The sequence below is a fragment of the Hoplias malabaricus genome, chromosome 15 (genome assembly GCF_029633855.1).
Source record: "Hoplias malabaricus isolate fHopMal1 chromosome 15, fHopMal1.hap1, whole genome shotgun sequence".
Classification (NCBI taxonomy): domain Eukaryota; kingdom Metazoa; phylum Chordata; class Actinopteri; order Characiformes; family Erythrinidae; genus Hoplias; species Hoplias malabaricus.
Genome location: NC_089814.1, coordinates 12347265 through 12374420, shown reverse-complemented (window position 1 = coordinate 12374420; position 27156 = coordinate 12347265). Strand labels below are relative to the sequence as shown.

Here is a 27156-nt window from a genome sequence, read left to right as displayed (position 1 = left end):
ATTCAGCTGCTAAAACAACTTCAGGAGGTGAAAGTAACGATTATCCAAAAATATTTGACGAGTATAAAATGTGTCCATCTCTCAAAGCCACGTTTGACAAAAGTAGTCCATTCGAAAACTGTGAAGACATTCCTCTTGACTGCCCCTAACTAGATATATTCCTTCAGTTCAGCACTTAATATGATTTTCACCTTGGACTTTGATTCAGCAGCTTCCACAAACCAAGCGCCCATAGGGTTAATCTTTACTTCAGTTGTTATTCACCATCTCACAACATTATGTTACTTTTAAATGGACATGGTTCATAATCATGACGACTACTAGGTCACCTGGTTAATTATTTTACACCACTTCTTGTAAACATCATCTTGAAGCCAATGTAAGAAATTTAAATTTGATTTAAATGTGATTTTTGAGGCAATAAATTTTGAGTGGAACAGGAAAAACAAGGTGGAACAGAAGCGATTAGTTGTTGTATAAGATGATTTGCATATTAACTGCTTTAAAGAACCATACTTTCGTACTGACTAACTGAAGTTACAGTACCATGTGTAACCAATGCATATTACACACACACACACAGCTCATATCATATTACTATCCAGATATGGCCACGGTCTCTGTTTTACCTTTATATAAAGTCAGCTTTATGTAAAAGAACAGCTCTTTTCAATTTCTTTACCTTTGTAAAGGCTCTTGTGTTCTTCGTTAGAGAATTTACCTTAATAATCTGTGCAAGCTGCTGGTTTTCTAGGGAGAGGGAGGCCACTTTAGCTTGCAAGACTGCAACCAATGTTGAATCTGCATTTCCACAATGCTCTGTCTGTGTCAACACATAAAACCAAAGAGAGTTTACTTTAAGAAAAAGACAAATCACCCCCTTCAATATGTTTGAAGCAAAATAAAAGTCTAATAAAATTACTACAAAAGCATACGACACGTCTGCCCACTCTGCAAGATCCCGGCAAATCTCCTCTAAGCAAACAGCCAGCTGCAGGAATGACATTAATGAACCACTAGGCATGACTTGAGGGCTTTAGAGTGATTTCACACAAACAGCAGAGGAAGAAGAGAATATGCGTGACGAATATTGGACTGTTAAAATGCAAATGAGGTTAGAGCTTAACTGAACCATTGCACCCAAAACAAAATGGCTGGGGCAAGCATCATGGATGAGAGAGAGGTCTGTTGTCATGTTCCCCTTAAGCAAGGTCCTTTACCTGGCTAGGGCCAGTAGTTGTAGTTGTTAAAATGGGTTCCAGAAAGAGCGAGTGGCTGAGGATCAAAGCGGCAGCCACATGAGGGAATATTAAAGGGCTGAGCTGTACTTGCCTTGGGCTCAGTCTGCTCCACAATCTGCTTCAGATCTTCAATGGTCTCCAGCAGCATTCTCTTCTCCTGCTGCAGCTTCTCTATCTCTTCTTTCAGGGCCACAGTCCTCAGCTCCTCCTCCTGTGAAATCACAAGTTCAGAGGAAAAGTTTCAGGAATGGAGGCACCAAGGAGGGGTTCCTTTAGAGGGCGCTGTTCAGTCTGGCACAAAATCGATACGTATGGCTTGGATGCCCACAGTGTACTTTACCTTGTAATTGAATCTCTTGGATGATTCACTTTTACTTGACACTGGAGTTTCAGTTGGGGTCAAATAAGGTGGCGACACAGCACCAGCCAACTGTAAAAAGGACAAAAAGGACATAAAGAACAACAACAAAAAAAAAAACATCCATAAAAGACAATGCATCACCAGGCACTAATTCATTCATTCATAATTCATTAACACAATTATAAGTTCTATATCTAACATGCAGTTTGCTGTGGCAGTGTCACTATACTATTGCTACAGGAACAAATCCTCATATCTACAAAAAGTATAAATCTACATAAAGATGAACATTTTCTTTATATTATAATGTAATTTTGGACTATCTCCAAGTTTGATAATCATGGTAATTCACATTTTTAAACGGCAGCTGGCATTTTTCAAATGATGTATTTAAATAACAAGGCAATGAAGATATGTGGTTTTGTAGCCAAATGTGTTTGTTCAAATCAGACAATCTAACGATAGCACATCTGTAACAAACATCATGACTGGGGCTTTGACGTATTATACATGCATGTGAAAGAGCAGTGATGATTCCAGAGACAGACAATTACGCAGATACACTGTGCCTTTACCTGAACTGGACTAATAGGAGGTGGGGGTGCTTTTCGTTTTTTGGGGGTTGTGCTTCTGTCTTCATTTAACTTAGCCACATGATCATGCTGAGATTGTGTGAGTAAGAGAGTGGAAAGAGAAAAAAAAATGAGAAGAAACCAGGAGATTTAGAGCTGTTAGTAACAGAAAAAGATAATACACACAATACAATTGGACAGGTTGGGGTTTTCTTATCTACAATTACAGATAAGAATTACAGGCTCATGCATGCTTCTTAATGTGCACTTGTTTTCCCACAAAGCAGGAATACTTATATTCCTATTGCCCAATCACCACCCTATGACACTGGAGCTCAGCAGTATCGATATATAGAACATCAACAATTTGCAAACTTAAGATCCGGAAAGATGTGAATCAGGAAAGAAAACTCAATTAATGAAAGTAAGAAGCAATGGAAAACAAAGCTTACCTGTGGTGTTCTGCTTGAAGTTTTATCTGTTTTTAATATAATGAAAAGGAAAATACATGAGGTGGGGGTATGAAAATAAATTAAATGACATTTCATCGCTTGACTGCCATTGTATTTATTTGTATTCATCTTTCCATCTTTCATTATGTTCACAATAACACCACAATGTTTGTTTCTGAGGCAGCAGTATCTAACCACCACAAGATGGCAATGTTGAGCCTAAAAACCTTGAGTCAGCAGCACACTGTTCACACTGCTTTGACCAAAGGAGCTAAAATAAAACCAGGACTCAAAGACACTGCTCAAGGAACTCTTGCTCACTCTTTGAGACGTGAAGATGTTTTAGAAGAATTGACGACCATGGCGAATAGGTCAAGGATGTCTCCTGTCTTACTTTACCACAGAGCGACACATCAAGCAAGAGACCAGCACATTGCAAGTGTTAATTACACTTTTCAGAAGAATTCAAGTGCCTGATTCAAAAGTAGTTCTAACAAGTAATGCCTATTTCACCTACACAAATTGTACCTATATAAGTCTTATGAAAGTCTGTAGCTTGTAAGTGTAGCCTAATAAAACATTATTGTTAAGCTGCCCAACACTGGCAGGCCAATTACTTTGAGAGTACTTTCTTTTTTTGAAGCATTTAAGACATTCCTGTGACTGTAAAAAATGCAGGTCCCAACCCATCAAAGATTTTCAGCCTCAGTGATTCTTACTGTTTATTACTCAGGAAACTCAACCTAACCTGCACATTTCTCCTTCAACTGGAAATAAGTTAAATCTGAGGAGGGCTTTGGCACTCAGCGGCATGATAAAAGTCCAGCCTGGACACTCAGGACTTGGTGTGGAAATCAGTTAAATCAATGGATGATTTGCATAAACTGAAACAACTGAAATAATTCAAAATCACCTCTCCTAGAGCTACTGGGTGTTGGAAGGAGATCCAACACCCAGTAGCACCTTTTAGACATTTTAAGACTGGGACATTCTTTGTATTGGTAATATTTGGAAATATATGTTATTCACATATAAAAAAGAAATTTGACTTCTAAATATAACCCATCTGTGGCCGTGAACAGACATCCACCCACACACACTAAAAAATGATTACACACAGTAAACACACACCCAAAGACATGGGCAGCCACCCTCGGTGCGCAGGATAAGGTTAGATGCCTTGCTTAAAGGCATATCAGTCGTGGATGTTCCTGTATCTTGAGGGGATCAAAATGCATGTGTGAAAAGGGGCCTGTGTTGGAATGAGTAAGGAATTAAGCATGAATCACCTGGATCAGACTGCTGCCTCTGGAGGGCAGCGTTGATTATGGCTTGGGCCTCTCCACTGCCAGACAGTTTGGCATAATGCAGGACATCATGGCCGAGAGAGTCAACAACGAGCAGGTCGGCTCCTCTCTGAACCAGAACCTCAACAGCAGGAGCACAGCTGCCCTCGCTGGCCAGCATCACAGATGTCCTGCAGGATTTACATCAGTCATTCAGCTGGTGAGTCATTCTCACACTCACAATGAAGGGTTGAATAAGGACATGCTCTAATGCAACAACAGGTTCTTTTTAGGAGTTAAAAATTTCATAGAAAACAATCAATCACTATATTTTACAGAAAATTCCTAATGCCACCACATAACTTCATGTCTGTTCTTCTATAAAACATCTCCCAAAACATGTAAATAACAATAACTTTTATTTGACTGTTTGTAAATAATGAAACTTGTCCACAGTATTGAAGATGACTGAAATATCTTAATATTTAATAGAATGTTTCTCTATCAATGCTTCCTGTTGAGGATCCCACCTGCCATTCTTGTCACAGGCGTTGACATCCGCTCCCCAGTCCAGCAGGGTGCGACAAACTTCGGCGTGGGCATGTCTAGCTGACAACAGCAAGGGTGTGAACCCATCCTGAAAGGTCAGTGTGGGGGAAAAAAAAAAAAAATCTTAAATTACAAATACTTTCTAGTCCATTCCATCAAAGGAAACAACCACCAACACCCCCAGTAACAGAATGATGTGAATGTGGAACCATTGAAGATGGCCAAATAAAACAGAAATGCATCGTCATGGCTTGAAGAAAGGAGGAAAAAAAAAAAAAAAAAAAAAAAAAAAAAAGGGACAGACTCATTTATTTTTCAGTATCTTCTAAGCTCACATTTCAGAAGTAGTTCTCGCCAGTTAGGGAGAGACCTCAAAGAGATTATTAAAAGCTGCTCCTCCTGCACTGCTTCCAAGGTCACTGTGGGCTGTGCTAATTAACCAAGTACAGAAAAGTGACACCTCATCAAAACCACGCTTAAAGAGCCTGAGCGGGGCTTTGGCCTGCACTCAGTGGCATGATAAAAGCTCAGCCTCAACTCTGGACACTCAGGTATGAACATGATTGGATATGCAGGCATCTGTGATCTTAAAGCGCCACATAACAATGGTGTTCACGGCACATAACAACCAACATGAAACGATCAATAAAAGCAGAGTAGATTTCCAAGGAAATACGTGCGCCCTTGAGATTTGTCCACTAGCTGATTAATTCCCAGTATGTTCCATGGGCCAGGGGTCTGGTCTGGATCCTCAATGTCAACACTAACAACATGGTGTGGATTTTAGCACATGAGTGTAAGAGCACAGAAACGTACTTTGTACTATTTTATAGAAAAGTTGTGTGTTCAGGCCGGTATGAGCATCTTTTAGGGTTTATACACACACTATTGACCACAATGTGGATTTTTCTGCAGTCCTTTGAAGTGTTCTTTAAATTCACCAAGCATCAGAGTTCCATCACTTATTGACCAGCACCATCAATACCATTCTGTATTTTAGTGCTGTAGCATATACTTGTAATGCTGCAGCTGCTGTATCTGGGAATTCAGCACCAGAAGGAATTGATTATAGTTCAAACAGTATAATATAGATAATCGAATAAAAAAGTACAGTCCTAAATAAAGTAAATCAGGGCAGGTGTTCAGTACTGGAAAGAACTCCAGAGCTGAGTGACTAATTTAACAAGCTGACATTTAAGCCATGTGTAATGCTAGCGCATGAAATGCGGTGCCAGAGAATGTTATGGCTACAGTTTGAACATAGAGGAAGAAGCCTGTCAGCATTTTGATGAGCTATTTTCAGATCATTACACATCAGTACAGTTGTGTTTGTTTTTAACATCAACACAACCTGATTTTGCAAACACCTCACACCTCTGTCTAATTATACTGAATCAATTATGGTAATATAAGCATTAGGGTTACTAGCTAATGACTCAGTTGCTTCATTTCGAGAGGTGTAAATTAAGCCTACGTCTTCACAAAATGTAAAAAGTAAGGAGGAAAAGCTTATTAAAATTTCACTGTGATTAAAGTCTAAACACTACTGGGCTAGTTGTGATAAAATACACTGATTTCCTCTGGGTATGTATCAGTGTGACAAGCTTAATACTAAAGAAAAATGATCATCAAAGCAAGGTCACTCAAAGTAATAGTAAGCGATGGTTTTGCTTACATGACACATTGCATACCAGCTATGATTCCCTCTTAGTGAAACAGGTTTTAAAAAAACGAAGGTTTGCAATGTTATGTTTTGTTAAGAACATGGAGGTTTGCCATAAGCAACATAATATCCCTCCCCCAACTTATGAGGCACTACCAATAATACAAAGGCATACATGGCACAAGGCACGGTACGTTTCGGCATGTCGGCATGCATCCTTTAACTAAAAAGGGAAATATCTTCCAGATGCATGTCTCATGCTCTTAATTCTCTTAAGCAGGAATGTTGGCCAGCCTGTGCACAGATGAAGATGTGACATGCAAGAATGTAGATAGCAATCCTCTGTGTGGATAGCTATGCAGATCCAGCTTTTTTACTGCCTTGGCTTTAGACCACCAGGATCCACCCAAGGACCTCCACAGGTTCCTTTTCAGTGGGCATCAAAGCTAGACTTTAATTGTCTGATCTCAGCAAGGCATCGCAACAATACACGTTTTGAAGTTTCTGGCGTCCAGCTGGGAACAGGTTTCGTGACCAAAACAACAGAAATATTGTAGGAGGGAGACAAGAGGGAAAAAAAATATGTAAAACTTATCTTTGAAAATTGCTACAGATGAGGGGAAAATATACGATTAACAAATACATTTAACACAACTCTTTGATTTGGATAAGAATGAAGCAGGAGAGGTTCTATGACTGTAGTGTAAACAAGATAATGGAGCTGCCTCATTAGCCTGTGCAGTGTGCATAGAAGCCTAGACAGAGTGCAGCGTAATTTGATTTAAAGATAAAAACAGTCAGAAGCATTGTAATGCAGTCGCTGAATCAGTCATTGTTTTTTTTTATTTTTTTTTTTACTGTGCAAAGAAAATGTTTCAATGCACTGCTGTCAACATGACAATTAAGCACAATTTATATAGATTTTTAAGATTGTGTTTCAGATGATATTGATCCAATATAATGTATTAAACAGATAAAGAAGGGGCAAACCAAAGAAAATGTCAAATGTTTTTATACAAAGAAAAATGGCACTCCTAACCACTAGGCACAACCATCAGATAAACTACGTACAAAGTTTTAATATTTGAGAGTGGGGAAGTCATGTTCCACTCTGAAATCATCCTTCCACTCTGAGAAGACAACACAACACCATGGCTCTGAAAGAACAATCTGCCAGGAAAGTGTTTTAAAGTGTTCTGGTTGATCCTTGAGTTTTGCACAGTATTTTATCTTGAATGACTGGATTTAGGGCCAAAATATTACTTACACCCAAACGTCTATATACAAGCTTGTGACCACATTCTCCCGCCTCAAGTCACACCTAGTATTTCAAAAGAACCTGTTATTTGGTCACGGTAAAACCACTTCTCAGGCACTGCATCAGAAAAATTGGGGTCTGAACTTGTCTTGTAATCACATTAATCCAAAGACTAAATGAAGTATGATTAAGGAAAATCCTAGCGACTTGATACACAAAGGAAGACCTAAGTTAAGTTGTGCTAGGAAACTAATTTAGATTTACTCTTTTTTGCTTTTTGACTCTGGCACAGTGTGCTGCAAACTAAATAAGGTCAGTGCTATAGAAAAAAACATGTATAATTACAATAAGAATCAGTGTTCTTGGCAGGAACTAGACAGAAAAAAGCTTAACAAGAGGCCTAATGCCCAACAGAGGGAGAAAGCTGAAAAAAGGGGACATAGCAATCTCCTACTCATGGAGACCTCAAGTCTGCCAGAGGGAGACTCATATCACCACAACCAAAACACTCTAACCCCAAGAGAACAGAGACGGCGAGTGGCTGTGCATTTGTTATTGAACGTATGTTTGGGGTAGACCACAGTCGCATTTGGATTCTAGCAACATGCCCAATAAAGTGTGGTAAGAGGGTAAGATTTCAACTGACACATTCTGTCAATTACACAAATTCATCTATGAATTAATTTGAAAACTGCAGATACAAACAGAAGATATTTACCGTATCTTTGAGATTAACAGGGCATTTCTGCTCACACAGAAGTTGAACAATCACAATGCTTCCACTGGCAGCTGGAATAGAGTAAAATGTTAGAACTTGGTTGATTCTTTCTGCTGAATCCAAATACTTAAGAAGCACTGAGCAATTTCCTAGTAATTAATGTGTACAATGTTAGAGCCATAACCTCTCAGTCTCCCAGTGTAAACTCTTTCTTCCTTTTCAACAACACCCCACCCACATTTACTCATCCACATCCTACACCATATTAGCAATTATTATGCAGGTGGTATTTCTGTCTCCTGTAAATACAATGACACTTTGATTCGACAAGTCTTTTATACCTCTGATGAAATGATATCCTGTCAGAGACATCTAAGCCTCCAGGTGTGCTACATTCCAAGCTTTGCTCTGTATTTTTGCCCCATTTTATCTTTAAATGGAGCAAACAAACTGCTGTAAAAACCATTCATTACAAGATGACGAAACATTACTTTGTCAGTGCACAACTTCCATCTAAAAAGTGTTCCACACTGCATAGGAGGGAAGAATAGACTTCAACTGAAAAACGAGACATTCATGACCTCTGACTGAGAGTCGGGTACAGAAAAGCTTAAATAATAGTTTATCAAATGAAAGGTATGGGGCCAAAACCAAACTATCAGACAAGGTAGAAAAATCACAGGCACTGATACAGTGGAAAAAACAAACACAAACAAAACACACCTTTGCTAACAAAAAACTATAGTTCCAGACAGCACAATAAAGTCTAGACATGTACTGGCCTTGAAAATGCCTGCACTGTTTCTTACCTGCATGATGAAGAGCAGTTCTTCCAGCAGTGTCTACAGCATCTACCACACATTTGCTCTGTGGAGCCAAACACAGGATTTTAATCAGACCCCATCAAAAGCTCTTCTGATACACATCTGTAACTGGAATACCAGTCACACATTTATATTAATAACAGCTGCCATAAACTGAAGAGGATTTGAGAAGACATTTTAACATTTTAAAGTTTGCTCAAAATTCATAGCTGAGGAGACACTGGTTTGTTTGGTTTTGGTTTTTTGTTGACAGATATGAACAGAACTGAAGAATCAGTATCCAGTATGTGCACAGCATTAAATGTCATCACTGAGAGCTGGCCATCAACGCTAACGGAAGAATGGATGAGGCTGGGACTGGTTGGGCTGAGAAGTGCTTTTAATGCATGGGCATGGCTAAATTAAATTTTTGAAGACAAGATCTTAGATGACGTCTGCCCCTTCTGAAAGATTAACTGACAGTAATCTTCAGAAATTCATTTCTGGAATGATTTATGCTGGACAAATTTGTTTGCCATGATATGAAGATGTGCGCATGAATAATTGGTCCAATCAATGGAACTTTTCATTGAAAATGTTTAGTGCTTCCACTTGTATCTCACAAAAATGGTATCAGTCCTATGCATATTAATAGGCAAAAATCATATGCCTTTAAAAATAAATAAATAAACTTAATATGACAAAAACCTGTTCACAAAATAATTTGAATATAGAATAAGAGAATAAACAAATATCTATTAATATTAATATATATTAAAATATATATTAAATAAACAAAATATCATTACCCATTACCAGAGGTAGCTCGGCGAACCCAAGTTGACCTGGATAGCCATTGTCATCCACTGTGTCCTACTCTCTATAAGTTTGCACACCCATGCATTATTCCCATTTATTAAAAAGCAACACGCTTTCTCCAAGAGAACAGCTAGCAAATAGTTTATATTTCTAATTTGTATGTGTTATCTTTTGCATACGATTGTGCTTAATACAGCACAGCATTTCAAGCACTGTGTCTGCATGAGCAAGAAACACAGCACTGAATCTCATTCATAAACAACTATACATTTTCCCCACGCTATTCAGCCCTGGGGTGCATCTCCATGAAGCACAAAAAGGGAGAAAAAGAATCTTATAATTACAACATCTATGTAAACTCAGCAGAGCAGGGATGAGTGAGGAGCCATGACCACAATAGACTTTTCAATTATAAAGTATTTTTAACTTTTAGGGGCATTTATATAATTGTGAGTTTTCTGATGAATACTGTGATTGTGGTTTAAACTAGAATTATATCTATAGATTATAATCTAATCCAAGCCAAGAATTCCAAGACAGTCTCACTTTCATTTTGACTCCTGACTGTAGAGTGCCAGACTACCCAATTGTGGTTATTGTTGTGAGGTACACAGTTCAGTGTTTGGCTGTATTCCCCCCAGTTTAAACATTTAAAAGATGTTCTTCGTGATAATGCATTGCATTCTTTCAAACTGTGTTAGATCTTTTAGTCTTAATCATGGTGCACTCTCAAGCAATAGCCATAACATAATAGCAAATTAACAGCTCAAATTATTTCTATTTTTATAATGCAACTAAGTCAAATCTCATTGTAACTTACTGTTTTCAAATATAATAAAACACAATTAAATCAAGTGTCATGTTTCTGTGGATTCCCTGCAGTTTGGAGAAATCTGTAATAGTACCTGTATCAATTTTTTGGCACACTCCTCATGGTTGTTTTTGGCAGCAAGGTGTAAAGCACTGAAACCTACAGAAAACAGGGAAAAACTGTTAAAGTAATTTTCCCCAAAGAGTAGTATTCAGCATAATTTAAATTACTTTAACAGTGAACTATGTATGGGAAAGCTATTAAAATGTCGTGGAACTTGTGCTTCCAGAAACGGGAAACAAGAACGAAAAGTAGCACCATGCAGTCTAACCTGAAGCATCTACTACAGAAACATCCGCTCCATGGGCCAGGATGACAGCTAGGCATTCTGTCTGACCTCGAGTGGCTGCTACATGAAGACTGAAAGGAGACAAAAACATAGAAAGTGACAGTTTGAGAAGAGAAGAATGCATATCATTGTTTTATTGTACAGTGCAGTATATAAACACATTCAAGTGTTTTTGGCCTGAGCTTTAAAAGGTAGGCCACCAACATGCATTAGATGCATGAGTGATCTCTTAAGGGCAAATGCAGAACTATGTTCACTGGTGTGTAAATACAAAGACTAGGGCTCAGGACTAGGTCAATCCATTTTTCACGCTGACGAATGAGGCATGCACGAAACAAAAATGTACTAAAGTAATGGAGAGAGTGGGTGCTTCAGACAGTTTACTGGAGGCTGTATTAGTATTTTAAATAATAAAGCCAGTATAATTAATTGTCATTCATCCTTTTATCAAGTGTCTGGAATACCTGACCCAGGGGAAACCAGCCACAATTATCTTCCTGCAGCCTCAGTTGCGATTCAGCTGTGCTCTCTAGACACTTTATTTTTTTTATTTTTTTTACTGAGTTCTGTCAACTCGTTATAAATCAGATGTGCTACTGCTGAACAAGCGCAAACTGAATTCAAAAGTTACATTATCCATCTCAGTTACGATAAATCTTTAAGGAAAATGCTGGGACAATTTATGGTTCTCAAATGATTTGCTATAGTACAGCGTACAATAACATAACCCACATTGCTGCTATCAAAAGTTCAAACCATGACAGGCAGGACAATATAAAGCAGTTTAAGGCATATTTATGATACATATCTGAGCTAAAACATGTTTTAGGGCACTGAGGCAAACTTGATGCTCCAACCGTAACCCAATTCCTGAATAGCACCTCCATATCTGTCTCTGTTTATTTTCCCTCAGATAAAATCAGGCTGCTATTCTCTAGAGGAATGGGTTTTAATAGGATGTGTGATATTCTCTGAAAACCTTGCTGTAGGGTAATCGCATGTCAGTGAGGCTCTGATCACTGATTTGTTTTAATCAAAAAACAATTAAATTAAACTCTGATAACATTTTCTAAACTGCAGTGTTTTTATAGCTATTGGCAGCAGAACGTATCTCACTTTCAATCTTTTCCTAATCTACAAATGAGACATTCTTAGGGCAACTATGAGAGTTCAGGACTGCCATGCGAGTCTACGGCCTGTATGTGTCCCTCTAACTTATGAAGTCTCCAGAAACAATGGCCTCTTCATTTGGTCGGATAAAGGGTTATTGTGAATTTATGACAGTGCTTCCGCTCAAAGTCAGTTGAAGACAGCGCACTGGGGACTAATTCAGGTCAACAGTGTCCGCTTGCACTGCGTCTCTAGTAAAGAGGTCACACCAGGGGGTCTTTTTCTATTTGTCTGTGGCTGGAATCACAGATAATAAAGTGGAGAATTCTGCTCGAAAGATGTGCACTATATACATTAAGTGATTGAATGTAAATGCTTTAATGACTGTCAAAGCTGCCAATAAGCATTTCTGAGGAGACTGGATATAAGCCACCTGCATAAGGAAATTGAAAGTGATATAAAAAAGAAAAGATAAAAACAGGGTGAGATCAGGTTAAAGCTGCAAAGATGACAACTCAGTGATTTGAAGAATGTGAAGCAATCACTGAAAAGCATTAACTGAAAGCATTAAGTAAGTTGCAATAAACTGTACTTGATGCTCTTTCAAAAGAAGAAAAATAAATAACAACTGGCCTCTTTTTTATATGGTACATTATAACACAAAAATATGTTACAACATATAAAATATACACCCAACAGACACAAGATTAAAACCCCTGACAGTTCTTACACTGGCACAAAAAAAGACAACCAATAAACCTGCAACAGGGTCAGGGGCACCTAAGACTCAATGATGTGCACAAGTAGAAAAAGCTAGCCCTTCTGAAAAAGTTAATGCTGGCTCTGACAAAATGTGGTTATAAGGCACAGCACATCAAATCTTCTTGAATATGGGGCACACTGAGTCTTGTATGTCCATGACTTTGTCGCTGGTGTACCAGGCGTCTTTCCTCGGACCAGCTTTGATAGGTACTTTGATAGGACAAATACATACTAAGAACATCCCACAGGTCCTGCTTTTCTTGAGATGCTCCAACACACATTATGATCATCACAAAGTATCTTATACCTATACACTTGCCAATTTTTGCTGCTTCCAACACATCACTTCAAAAACAGAATGTTTCCTTGCTGCCTAATATATCCCACTCCTTGAAGGCTGCTTTGTAACAAGATAAACAATGTTATTCACTTTGACTGTTAGTGGTTTTAATCACTGAAAAATTGGTATCCATGTCTGAAACAATGTAGAAAATTCTATTGTCAACATTGAGGCTGTCTTTTATGGCTTTGTTCTTATTTTGCTCAGCACATTCTGGGCACCCAGAAGGGCTTTAGACATTAGTAAAAGGTGCAAAATGAAAAATGCATTTGAAATCAAATTACAAAGTGTGAGCTTGCCTCCCTGCCTGCAGGCACAAGCCAACAACTGAACAAAATGTAACAATAAATCCAGCAGCAAAGCTGATGTTTCACCAGGCTTTAACTTAAATTTTCACTGCTAATGTACAGGGTGAATACAATTTAAACAGTAATCTCCAATAAAGCATGCTTACTGTGGACATGACATTATAGGATATGTCAACAGAAAACCGTCCATGAGGATTGCTGTAAATGTACACGGATCAACAAACACATCATCCCAGTACTTACGCTGACTTGCCCTCGCTGTCTAGTTTTGTGGCACTGGCTCCTTTCTTTGACAGGAGGGATGTAACCTTTTCTGTCTCTCCATGCTCCACAGCACTGAGGAGACGCTCATCATTCTTGCTCCATTCATGAGCCTGAGGGCAAATATCACAGGAGTCAGGTCCCTGTGCCATCAAGTCTTACTAAAACTGATAAATGTTTTAGATAAATGAAAGAGAGAGAAACATTATCTGACCATGAGAACATGACTGTTGGAATAAACAATAAACATTTAGTGTAAGTTTAGCTGAAACTAAGTCGCAAATAATATAAAAACTTCAACAGATGACAAATAACAATAACAAACATCATCAAAATGTTTATTATATTATCTTACATACATTAATAATAAAATATATTGGAAGTGTGTAGAAATGAGAAAATTAATAAAGTATAATATATACAAATCTAAAAAAACGAAACTACATAGATACATTTAATAATAGTAAAAGTGAACAATAAGTTTTTATTCACTAATATTAAACCACCTAATACTATATTTCTGAAAAGAACACAGAATGAAGCGAGGGACGTTTGTCAGATATCTTCCAGTATGTCTATTTTCTTTGTTTTTAGCATATTTATTTGGCCAAATAATATATTGATTGGCCCTACTACAGACCAATGTCACATGCTTACTGACCTAATGAAGACAACTCTTCCTCTCACAAGCACATATGTGACACAGGTGAACAGAGAGAGAAATTGCATGCACGCTGATCATAATGTCGCTCTCAATTGGTCATTGTTGCAACCTCAGTGGTTTTTATCCTCTTGTTATTAGTGTCCCTCATGTGCCAAGCTCTTTTGGGAGGGACTCTGACAGTTTGGGGGCAGGGTCAGTGCTCTTTCTCTCAGAGAATGTTATTGGCTGATGCCTCCTGGTTCCGAGACTGCCCACTTCATACATTATATATGGCCCGCCTGCTAGTAGAAACCTTCTATAGAAAAACAAACATGGAGGACCTGTACCATGGACATTTGGTATGTTTCATTTACAAATGAGGAAAATAATTTTGGACATTGAGTAGTCTCCTTTTTTCCAAGAATGTGGTTCCGAGGTCATCCCACAGTGTCGCTGTACTGGGAGAGAGGGTGGAATACAAAGTAAACACTGCTAGTTAACTGGAGCGACTCCTGAACCAATCCATTTTTGGGCGTCTGAAAGTAGGGATAGATTTGTGATAAATGATTTAAAGTGTCAAATCTTCTTGCAGTGGACATTTCTGTGTGTATATCACATATTACTATGAAAGGAATGCATTGCAAAAGGTGAAAAGTGCCTCCTAGTAGGCAAGCTATATACAGTCTATGAGGCAGGTAGTCACAGAACCAGGTAACATCAGCCAATAGCATTCACTGAGAGAAACAGCCCTGACTTTCCAAACTTTCAAAAACACTCGCATTTCAAAACACAAGCTTGGAAATCCTCGCAAGCTCAAAAGAGCTTGGCCTGCTTTTTGGCAAGATTGAAACTTTAAAATAGAGCAAGTAAAAACTAATAGAGAACAAAAAAGACAGCTTTAAAATGAGATTGTGAACAGTGCGTAAGCAATTCCTCTCTCTGTGCTTATGAGTGTCACATCTGCGCTCGTAATAGGGCTATTTACACACACACAATGTTACAACGTGCAGATTGCACCTGGCGTATTTGTGCCCTCTTTTGATCACTCTGTGTTACAATTCTCTAGTGTTAGAAATACAAAATATCAGCAATCCTTTGAACTTGCGCATTCAGTAAATTCAGTGGGAAAAAAATGCATTCAGGGGAAAAAGGTTCAGGAAAAAGAAATACAAAGTCATAAATTGTCATATTATCCTCCACCAAACTAAGTGAATGAGTTTCACTAAATGAAGTGATAGCTGCATAAAGAAAAAAGAAAAAGAAAGGAAAGCATACAACTGAATGAATAACAGATTGGAAAACATTCTCCAACATCAGAAAGAACCAGTAAAACTAACAACACAGAGAGAGGAACTGTAAAGCAAAGTGAAGTGGAACAGTGCGCAACACTAATACTGAAAGTTGAATAAATGCCATGCTTGAGAATGTAGAACAACCTAAGAAGGCCACAGAGTCAGCTGGGGTCAAATATTTTTTCCTGTGCACTGCAACAGCCATATATTTGATAACAAACACATGCTGCTCTTTATTTATTAGGTGATATTAATGTAAGAAGGTAAAGTTCATACATACATACATATATATATATAAACAGCATAAATTAGGAAATCAAAGTTCAGTTTACTAGTTTCTTGCTCAGTATTTTTTTTAGAATGAGCTGAGGAAAGGCAGTGTTTATAGAAGAAGCAGGAAAGACCACAGAGGTCAGCAGACAAAACACGGAGGTCGCTCTAGAGTCTGTCACTATTTTCAGAATGCAACACGACACGGCCTACTGACAGACTACGGAAAACATGGGTCTATATTTGTAGACTACTTCTCTCTGACCTACTATCCACAATTAGCTGGTGTAGCTAAAACTCTATTCTATTTTTAAGAAAAAGGAGTAGTTGTATTTCCTATCCTTACTGATCACAGTTAGGGGCAAGTCAGTTTTCTTTGCAGCAGACATTTTCCTTGTTGTACATAATTCATCTGGATCATGGTTATTATATAATATTTTGTTATCCAGCTAACAGCTGATAAGATACCAAATTGTGTAAACAGTCTGAAGTGTAAAGATTACGTGCGTGTGTGTGTGTGTATAAATCAAATTAATACACATTTAGGTAAAGGTCATGGAGAATATTTAATAAAGGCATTTATTATACGAGTTAACTAACCAAATCAATTCTGACTGCAGACAAATTTTTACCATTGTTGAGATTTACTAATATGGTCAAATAAAATGTGAACTTAAGAAGGACTGCATTATGATTTATCTGTCAGAAAAAGCACTGTAGTTCGTTTTAAAATCGGTGTATTTGTAGAATAAACATAAATAAGTTAAATAAATAGCTGTTAAAAGGCCACACCACACCAAGAGATAGGACTGGACAGGGTTTCAGCAATTATGGAAAAATAAATGAATATCTGGCTTAAAATATGCAATGTGGTTTCAAAAAACATATTGGGACAAATTATTTATGAAAGACTGAGATATCCACTGAGAAAAAGGTTTGAAAGTTTCTGTATATGTTAGTTAAATAATTTGTAAATTATAAATCTAATGTCTAGTCATTAAAGCAGAATACGTGTTTTAATAACTAATAAGGACGAGGAGTTTCAACCTGCTGAAGCGATGACTGCGTGAGCCTTATATCTTTGAGTGTGGGTTGAGAAGGGTTTTCGGGGTTGTGCAGTTCAGCTCAGTACAGCCCGTCTGTGCACACCGTTACACATGTTGACGTTAGAAACTAAAGTTTCTGAGAGAGCAAATTTCCGTGCCGGAGGAACAGAAACGTTCGAAATAATGTGAATAATGGGTTCTATAATGTTTAGATATACAGAACAGCCAGTTTACCCAAACTCAGCAATAAACTCACAACCGCAGTGGGTTATTGTTTTTTCCTCGCCCATTTTCAGTGTGACATCATCAGTTAGTGAGCTCCCACACTGCCCCCTGCCCCTGTGTACATAAAGGAATACTTTTCCCTTGTATTTAAAGACACAGAACAGAAATTGACACAACACACTCACATCATAAATACTGCACTCATTTTTAGATACCCCCACATTTTTAAATACAGCGGTATAACCATTATACTGCCCACCCCTAGCTGAGAGGCATGTCTCTCATCAATGTTAAAAAAAAAAGCCAGTCAGTGTGATTTTTGTGATCAAGTAGCAACCCAGAAGATGCAGATGTGTATTCCTTCACAGGTTTCATTAGCTGAGAGGAACTAAAAGAATATGCAGTGCACTTTATCCCACTGTTTACAGGCTTTTGCCCAAAGAAAAGATAACCAATCCTCATTTGCACAAAAATATCTCCAAATAACTCATTATTGGTGAGCTCTAATCTAGAAGCTAAAAATATTCAGGTCCTTAAATTACACTCAATTCGGGGCCTGGCTGCTTTCTACAATGCTCCAATAAACTAGGATCGCACTAGGTTGCAATCCAGCTAGAACCAGCAGCACTTAACCTTATCAGGAAGAGAGCTGAGGGACTAACACATGAGGGATCAGGAAACATGTAACAAACAATCTCCGCCCATGTGTTAATGCAAACACTTAACTCTTATCTGATTAAATTCTTCCTCAACAGAGCAATATTTAAACTTCACAAGACAGGCAAGGGTGAGTAGTATAAACTAAGTAGCCCAGTAGTATAAACCTAAAAGGGCCTCAAAATTCTACTCACAAACACACATCTTTCAAATGGGACAGAATATCACTTCCTCCATTTATATACGCCTACAAAGGAGATAACTTTATTACAGAAATTAAAAACATTTTAAACAGTTAAGGAAAAGCATGTCCAAAGATAACCCAAAAGCGTGTTTTTCAGCATTTAGCCAGACTACATGACCATACTCCACTGTCGGTGCGAAAACAGGTACTCGGCATCAATTTGAAGGCCTCTAATAACCAAGAGCACTTCTGAACTCTACATCAGTAGTCCTTAAAACTTATTATAGCACAAGGAGCAACGTCTATAGCTGCTCCCAGAAGGATAAACGTGACGGAGTTTCCTTAGATCATCCTTCAGCTCATTAGAGTCGGCAGGCTACCATGCTGAGTCAGTAGCCCCTCATTTAATTCTGTGACAGCAAAAACATCAGTTTATCATTGAAGAAGTTCAAGACCGTTACATATCACATTCACTAAATATACTTTATAAAGTTATAATTTGAAGGCTTAGGTCTATAAACAGTAATAAAATCATCCATCCATCCATCAATCGTCCACCGCTTATGCAGGTCAGCGTTGCCAGGGAAGCAGTCAGAGTAAAGAATCCCTCTCCCTAGCAACTTCCCAAGCCAGTCAATATATATAATCTCTACAGCATGTTCTGGGTCTTCTATGACCTGCCCTGACCACCTCACCAGGAAGGCGTCCAGGAGGCATCCGGACCAGATGCCCGAACCACTTCAATTGGCTCTTCTCAACATGGGGGAGCAGCGGCTTCACTCCGAGGCTCTCCCGGATGTCTGTACTCTTAACCCTATCTCTAAGGGAGAGTCCAGACACCCTGCCAAGGAAACGCATTTCAGCCGCTTGTACCCGCAATCTCATTCTCTCAGTCATCACCCAAAGCTCATGACCATGAGGTAGTGTTTCTCAAAGTGTGGGGCATGCAGGTATTGAAGGTGGGGCACAAGGAATGAGCATTTCTTTATAAATGCCTTTCTGTTTTACCTATAAAGCTTATTCAGTAAAAAGCAGCCACTTAATGGATTTTTTAATAGCCCTTAAACGTAATAAAAGAGCATTTGATGGGACCTGAGAGAAACCAAAATATGCTTTTATTCGGAAACTTTTATTTTGAAAATGTGCCACAGTGATGAATGCATTTTGGCTGCGAGTTAGACAGAGTGGGTCTTCTTTCAGCCTTCATTAAGGCACCTTTTCAAATATAAAGCTGCTCTAATCATCAGCTTCACCGTCAGAGTCTGGTTCATAAAGTTAGTTTTCACCAGCTCTGGGCTTGAGGTCAGTAACAAGAGCACAACAGATAACAATGACGGCTAATTACAGTTATAAAAGTGGCTTGTATGTAACTGTTTGGGAAACAGAAGATAATCTGAGAGTTTGTTAACATTAATCTTAGCTGTGTTCAGGTTGTGAGAAAGCGTTCTAAACATGCAGCAAGCTAACAGTCTCTGGCCGTGTCCCAAACTGCACACTACATATAAATATTATATATACACAACCCTTATCAGAGTTTCTGTTGTGTAGTATGTACAGTCCCATACTGTGTTGTTCGGGACACATTCAGAGTGTGACAGAGTTTCTCTCTCTAACGTTAATCAAATGATGTTCCACATTATCACTCATTATAAATGCATTATTTTACTGCCTTATCTACATAGAAATCAGCTTATAGCTAATATTTGGGAATGGGGTCGGCTTTGACTCAGCATGTCCCCCAACAACGTCAAACTCACTCCTATGCCCTTGCATGAAAAGTGAAACACACAATTTAAATTAGGCAAATTTTCTGTATTTCTGAACATTGATGTTAATGTATCTGGTGTTATAATGTTAAGCTACTGATGTAGAGATAGAAGTTGATGTTATTTCAATAAATTGGAAAATTGTAAACTTGCTTGTGTATTTTATTAGTTTTTTGGGGGGCACAGGTCTTAATAAAGCAATTTTCTACACACTCTCTTCAAGGGATATCAGAGAACTCATTATGTCCACTGTACATTAAGCATTCCAAAAAGCCCCAAGGTATATAATTGTATGTGTTTTCCAATGAACACAAACATTAGAATGAGTTTTTAAAAATACATTTATGCTGGAGCAATTCAAGTTGCCTACTAAGCACAAGCCAAGGGGCTCAGGTACTCGCATACCACAATACCTCATGTGAACCAGCTGATGGGCTGCTTGGCTTTCAAACTAATAGCTTCTCATATTTAGAGGCTGAGGTAGTATACCTTGAGAAAAGACTGGACTATGAACTCTTATCACAGAAGTCTCTGTTCAAACCTGGCACTGCTCAATGTGCTAACTGGAGTGTTGCATCGGCACTTGATTGCAGCCAAATTCAATTCCAGTGATGGAAGTACATTTTGTGGGAACTGGTTATCACTGTCACTTCAACAAAGGGACTGAAGTTTCTTTTTGCCATTGCTTGTTACATGATAAATGGCCTGTGTGTAAAACAAGGAACAAATCAGCCCAGTTTCTGTCAAACAAACATTATGTTTTCTTGAGTCTGGGAAAAACACTGCCAGACAGAACAGAATGAAATATTACTGGTTTTGCTAGAACCGAGATATTAATTACAATGCATTTTAAACACAGCACCGGCTACGATGAACATGGATGTAATGAAAAGGAATATTTGTCTTTCTAGCGCCTTCAAGCAATGCATTTCCTCTGGGTGAAAGTATGTTAAGGCCATAATCTCTCTTAATCTCATTAATAGATTTTCAGCCATGTGGCATATCAATGGAAATCCAAGCAAACAAGGAATGGCAGAGAGGAAACTGAGAGGTAGAAATAGTGCACTCCACATTACCCCTTGAAGCTTTGTGCATGACTTGCGTCTCTAGAGTACCACACTACATGAAGGAGAATGCTTTGGACCCACTGAGGAGGCCTGGCAAAAGCTTTAGCCCAGATTTATGCTTGTCTATGCAGACAAACAACAGCTGTTAAAACCTCTCTGGCCCTTTGTCATGTTTTTACTCATAGAGCTGATCAGGGCTTAAACTCTGGGCTACTATGCCCCTCTCCCCATCCCCCAACTCATTCTACACAAATTGCTAGCCCATGAGGCTACAAGAGTGCAAATCTACAAAACTGTACCATAATTGTGTGTGTGTGTATATATATATATATATATATATATATATATATATATATATATATATATATATATATATATATATATATATATATACACACCCCATTATTATCCACATATGCATTTAATCTATTATGTGTAGGATTATAGCTGGAAATCAACGTATATTTTCATTATCAGTAAGGCTTTGGACTATGAAGCTGTAAACAAATTGCTGAAACACTGCTTCCGACTCTAAAAGCAAAGTGTAAAAGGAGGAGTTCCTGAGCCATTTTAGAACCGTCTGGATTTTTATATGAATTGCCTGATTTTTTTTTTTTTAAACCGGATCTCCATAAGCAATCAAGATCACAAACAGTAACCAAGGATACATCTTTATTAACAGTAACCTCTACAAAATGATTTCTATAAATGCTCATCTGTTCTGTTCTGTGCAGAAGTCGGATGTTTTCGCCCATTTTTGAAGCCCAACTCTTTCAGTTTGTGTATATTTTTGGAAAAACTTACTTATGCCAGCCTCACATTACAGGAAAATCTTGCCAATTTTGCTCCTCCAGACAATCACAAATCTGTGAAAAATGTCAGTGCGTGGTGTCTCATGTTTAGGCTTTTTAAAATCCTGTAGTGTAGGCCAGGCATTAAACAGGTTCATTTATATGACTTATATGTTAACTGTGTATTTTTTCTTCCTCTTTGGAATCAGAGGTTACACCAACATATTATTTCAGAGTGTAGGGGTGGGGGGATAAATAATGTTAAGCACTGGTTTTCCTGATGCATCTTCCACAGATATTTTCTCCAAAAAAGTAAAGAAACATCCAGGTGGGCAGCTTCAGAAAGCTGTGGTTTGCTTTCTGTTTTCTTTTGAGGTCCTTGGAAATCTAAATTGACCAGACCAGATTGCAGATTAAATTGGTTTTGAAGATCAGGTAACTAGTTTTTTTCTATAAGAATATGCCAAGCCCACTCTCAAACTGAATGGAACACCTGACTCCAATTATCCTTTATTCCAGGAGCTTATTATCCTGGAGGTCCACAATAGATTTTCCATCAATGATCTTGACTGTTCAACCCATTTGTTTCAATAAAGGTATGGCAATGTAAACTGCTGCTCATGAGGTTTGTTTAATGGGATTATCTTTTCCTTTTATTATTATTATTATTATAACTATGATGAATTTAAGATCCCCTTATAGAAGCAATTCATGTTGAAATCCAGAGCATTTCAAAGAGTTCACAAACCTTTTCCCAAAACCATCTTTGAGTTAAATGGGGGCAAATATTTGAGGCCCTGTGCTATAACAGTGTAGTTATGACTTCCAGTATTTCTTAATGGAGACCATATGAATCATGTCAGAAAACACAATGCATCCCTTCTCCCTTAATAACAAGGCAAACTGTTTAAACTATTCCCAAACACCAAGGAGTTTACATCAGTTTGGGTAGCAATAAAAGATTAACAAACAAATGCCACAGGACTGATTTCAGGCAAGATTCCACATGCATGAGTTCCAAAAATAGAAAGTATGTAGCAGACAGATTAATCTTGCTTTGAACATCCATTATCACATTCCACCGTACCGACCCTCTTTAAAAGAATGTGAGGACGTTTTGTGCTGTTTTACTTGTGCGCTTAAACCTGGACTGTATCCACTCTCCCGCTAAGGCCATGCTCCAAAACCTTTTGAAGGCCTCCACAACTGATTTGCCGTGAGCAGGAGCACTCGGGGAGATGTTGTACAGCACAATACCGAAGAGTGATGAGGACCGTTTTACAGGCTCTGTAGTGCAGCCACACACACTGCACAGGTTGCAATCAAACACAGTGTGAGTTCATTCCTGTAAAGGCGAAGGAATGAAATTTAAAAATAGATTTTCTTTTTTCACCAAACACTGGACTCAACTTCACATTCTTTTGAGAACCTCACAGTGTGCGTAGGTTTACCTTTGACACGCTAGAAAAAATAACTTAATATTTCCTTTCCATGTAAAACTGCAAAAATGGCTACTGCATCTGTGTTGATTTCTTTTCTATAGCATTTATATTTATTAGACAGGGATGAACAATTACTCTTGCATAAAATGGTCTTGCGGCTTGATATCAGCTGAATGCTGTCTTCAATTTTTAAGCAGAGTACACTCAACACAGGGAGACTGAAGTAGGCTTCTCATTTTAAATATCTGGTTTTAAAGCAGTGCAGAAAATTCTAATTAGAAGCAGACGATTTAAAAGCCAAATTTAGTTTCATGACCGCAAACAAAATTCAGAACAACACAAAAATCCAGACAGATTCTAAAACCTCAACCCAACTTTCATTTAGTACATGTGGATGTAAGAATATGCAAACAGTCCCCAGTCTCCACACACCCCTCCACTGACCACTTGAAGTTTGAAAGTCATACCAGTCAATTTAACAGAACCTTTTTTTAAAATATAGCAACAGTTCGACACATTAACTAATACAACTATGTTAAGAACACCATGTTTTACTGGTGATTTTCATTGCCAAAACAGTTTTATACTTTAGAATTCCCTAGGAACATGCACATTTATTTGTGCCTCCTCTACTTAGTTTTAGTTTCATTATCATTTCCTGTGGGCTGACTTCCTTATCTCAGATCAGCTGCCTGCACCATTACTTCATCCCTGGAGTAAGAACCAGGGCAGAGGGGGAGGCAGGGATGTCTGATTTATTCTGACATTTATCATCGTGACCACCATCATTAAACAAGCAAAGGACAAACACTACGATATCATCTCGATGTAACCTATCATTGGGGTAAAGCAGTCATCACTCTGACCATTTCACAGCATGTATTAGGTCACTGAGTATATACAGGGGGAATTTTTCAACTTATCTGAATCACGCATCTCCCTAAAACCACATACAGGAGAGTTTAGAGATAGTGCTTTTGACGGCTGCATTAAGCAAGAGGATGTAAAGTCTGAAGTGTGGGTGGGTGTGTTGAGACGGACCCTTCTTAATCTCCCAGGTCTGGGCAGCTGGGACATGCCTAAATCTCACACACACACACACACACAAACCAAAGACCTGCTGTGCTCATTCTCATCCTCCTTTTTTATTCAGCAGCTAGATTAATTTGATTGGTCACCAGGGGCTTTCAGTTAAATGGGGTCTTCCACAGTCTTTTGGGGAATTTCTGTGTAATAAAAATGCTTAGGATTCCAATGGTCATTCAGACTGATCTGAAGAAAAACACTCTGCATCATAGTGAGTCATATTTTATATGACATCACTGATAAAAATAGAAAGTTCTTTAATGAATGGTTAAGAATATACAGCCTAATGCCCAAGACATTGTTTTATAGTCCTTCCAAAGTTCATAGATTGCCCCTTTAGGGCAAGTGTAGATTGTGGTGGTTTAAAATAATACATTAAAAAAAAGCATACGTTTATGAAAGTCTTAATATGGGAACTGTGAGCTTACAGCGACAGCTGATATTCAATATTTTGCAAATGCATAGCTTCCAGTGCCAGTATTGATGTCATAACATACACACAAAAGTTTGTGTATGTGTGTGTGTGTGTGTGTGTGTGTGGTGACAGTGACATTTGCATTAATGTATTACAAAGTAAAAAGAAGTACTTTGGCACAGCAGCCAAGAGCCAACTACCTGCTCTTCCATAGAAAAACAAAAGGTAATCAAACATCAGTATGGAGTATCAGACATCTGTCCAAACCAATAATGGTTTAAAGCAAATAATTGCTCAGAAAGAACTGATGCATCGTTAGCTCTATTTGCACTATAAACACAGGCAATCCTGGTTCCTATCACAATGTAAGAGTTAGCTGGTACGATCCTTTTTGTATGTAAAAGGATGACATCAAATCTAAAAGCCTCTATGCAGCACAGGAGATTTTCCAAATAATGACTGATATGCTATTAAAGGATGAACAGCATTCAGTGCAGTGAAGTAAGGCCTGTAAAGTTATCTATAACAGGTTTACATTTCAGATGATACTATTTTAAGTAATCACTTTGATGTTGGCTGACATGCAAGAAAATGCATATTTACACACACCTGACACTGTCAATAGAAGCAGCTATTTATGACAGATGCAGGGGCGCAGGCATGTTTTTAAATGGTCATGGCAAAGTCCACTCCCTTTAAGGCCTAAGTAGCGAAAGGCAGCGCTCAGAAAGGGTGTCAATCTAGGACGAAGGATAGAGAGGAATTAGTGTCTAGCCGGTCTGCTGTGGCCTAGTAACAGAGAGGGAGGGGGAGGCACGTTTGTATTCTTTGCAGCCTGCACAGTGGACTCTTTTGGGCATGCAAAATAACATGGCCACAACCTCAAACCACAAAATATACTCTGTGAGGGAGATATTTGATTCCGCTGTTTGAGGTTAACCTGTACAGCGAGGGCTCAGGGGGGGTCTTGTAAAGTTCTGCTCACAAGGCAGAAACTTCCTACATTCAGTTGTTACTCATATCTTACAGATGATGTAATTTCACTTCTTTAAAACAGAGCTTGTTCACAGTGAAACTTTGGGAACTTACATGGACTGAAAAGCTTAAAGCAGCACTGTTACCCTTTTTTTCTACATCCAGTAAAAAAATTCTAAGAAGAGTTTGAGTTGAGGGATGTAGATTTGGCTCATGTGGAGTGGAAATTACTCCTTCTTTAGGGTTTAACAGAGATTTTGTGAGTGTTTCATTGTGCTGGGGAATGTGTGAAAGCAGTAGGGGACTAGGGCAAGTGCATTAATTAATTTCAGTAGTCATTAATGCATTCCAGATGAGACAAGGTCTGCATTCAAGTGGGAGTCTAGCAATGACATTATCAGGGCACAGGGCACAGAAAAACATCCTAATTAATGTAAGACAATATAATGACTACGTTTCCATATTCTACATCCCAGTAGCAATTCAATTAAAGAGATGCCGTTACAAATTTAATCCTGCAAAGAACACACATTTTTTTGGGGAAAAAAAATCATATCATCTTTTCATCTGAAATACGAATAAAGATATCAATTTATTTATTTATTTTTTGGCAATACTGTAGTACAACAGTACTGAGTGTTGTTTGTAAGCAGCGTAATGATACAGATACTGCAAGTGCAAATTCTCCCACGCAGGCAACGGGAGAACACACTAAACTCCTCACATTTAGTCACCCAAGGTAGGGCTCGAATCCACAACCACAGGACCCTGGAGCTCTGACCCTGTTACACCACTGTGCCACTGATATTACATAATAATAACCAAATTTACTCAAACTGGATCCACTTAAAAGCAGGTACAAAGTGAACACACACACACAAAATTGTCAAGACTCACACACCACAAACTGAATGTTTTATCCAAGCTGCACAAAACAAGGTTTAAGCGAAAAAGAGGCTGGGCTGTAATGCCAGTTTCCTACAGTTCATGATGTACAGGTCCGCTGCTGCCTGGCGCCAAGCATGGAAGCAAGATTTAAAAAATAAATAAATAAAAAAATAAAAATAAAAAAAATGAGCTGGAGCAAAAGTTTTCAGACATTCTTTCAAAGACCACAGCAAACACTCTTTCTGCACATGACCCACAAGTGAGTTCATGTACAGCAAAATAAACACTTCTCATATTACTACCCAAACATGCATTCTGGAAAGTCTCTGCATCTGAGATGTGTGCAGAATCTATCAGAACTACGGGATTCACTTAATGTTCATTTCAGACAGGATGTAGCATGGATGTAGCCCATAGAGACACATGATGCGTTTTAATCCATTTAATAGTTCACAAAGCACTAGGCATAAACTTAATTTAAAATCTCCCTGAACCAGAAGCTGGGACACTGAGAAGGGATCGACTTCGACAAGAAGCATTACAAGATCTACTGAGCAACTGTCTGGTCTTAAGTATTTATATTGGCATTCCTTACCCTTCAATTTGACTAAGACTGAAGGTCTGGCCCTAAAAGAAATTCCTAAACAATTTGGACTCACAGAAAACCAAAAATATAATCAAATGGATATTTTCATTCTCTTGATCTTCTTTACTCTTTTTCCAAAGTACGCCCTGGACAACACAAC

The 27156-nt window shown here is 38.3% G+C and overlaps 1 protein-coding gene across 1 annotated transcript in view; it reads right to left on the bottom strand.

Moving 5' to 3' along the window:
• The window catches only part of rai14 (retinoic acid induced 14), a 36660-nt gene that overhangs the window by 4407 nt on the left and 5097 nt on the right, over positions 1-27156 (bottom strand). Inside the window, exons 3-14 of the mRNA XM_066646724.1 lie at positions 13646-13776; positions 10865-10953; positions 10628-10692; positions 8910-8967; positions 8101-8171; positions 4443-4549; positions 3916-4103; positions 2627-2652; positions 2178-2264; positions 1582-1671; positions 1329-1452; positions 722-819 (exon numbers count right to left, since the gene is read on the bottom strand). Of these exons, the coding sequence (XP_066502821.1) occupies positions 722-819; positions 1329-1452; positions 1582-1671; positions 2178-2264; positions 2627-2652; positions 3916-4103; positions 4443-4549; positions 8101-8171; positions 8910-8967; positions 10628-10692; positions 10865-10953; positions 13646-13776 (1134 nt within the window). The remainder of the gene's footprint in view (positions 1-721; positions 820-1328; positions 1453-1581; positions 1672-2177; positions 2265-2626; positions 2653-3915; positions 4104-4442; positions 4550-8100; positions 8172-8909; positions 8968-10627; positions 10693-10864; positions 10954-13645; positions 13777-27156) is intronic.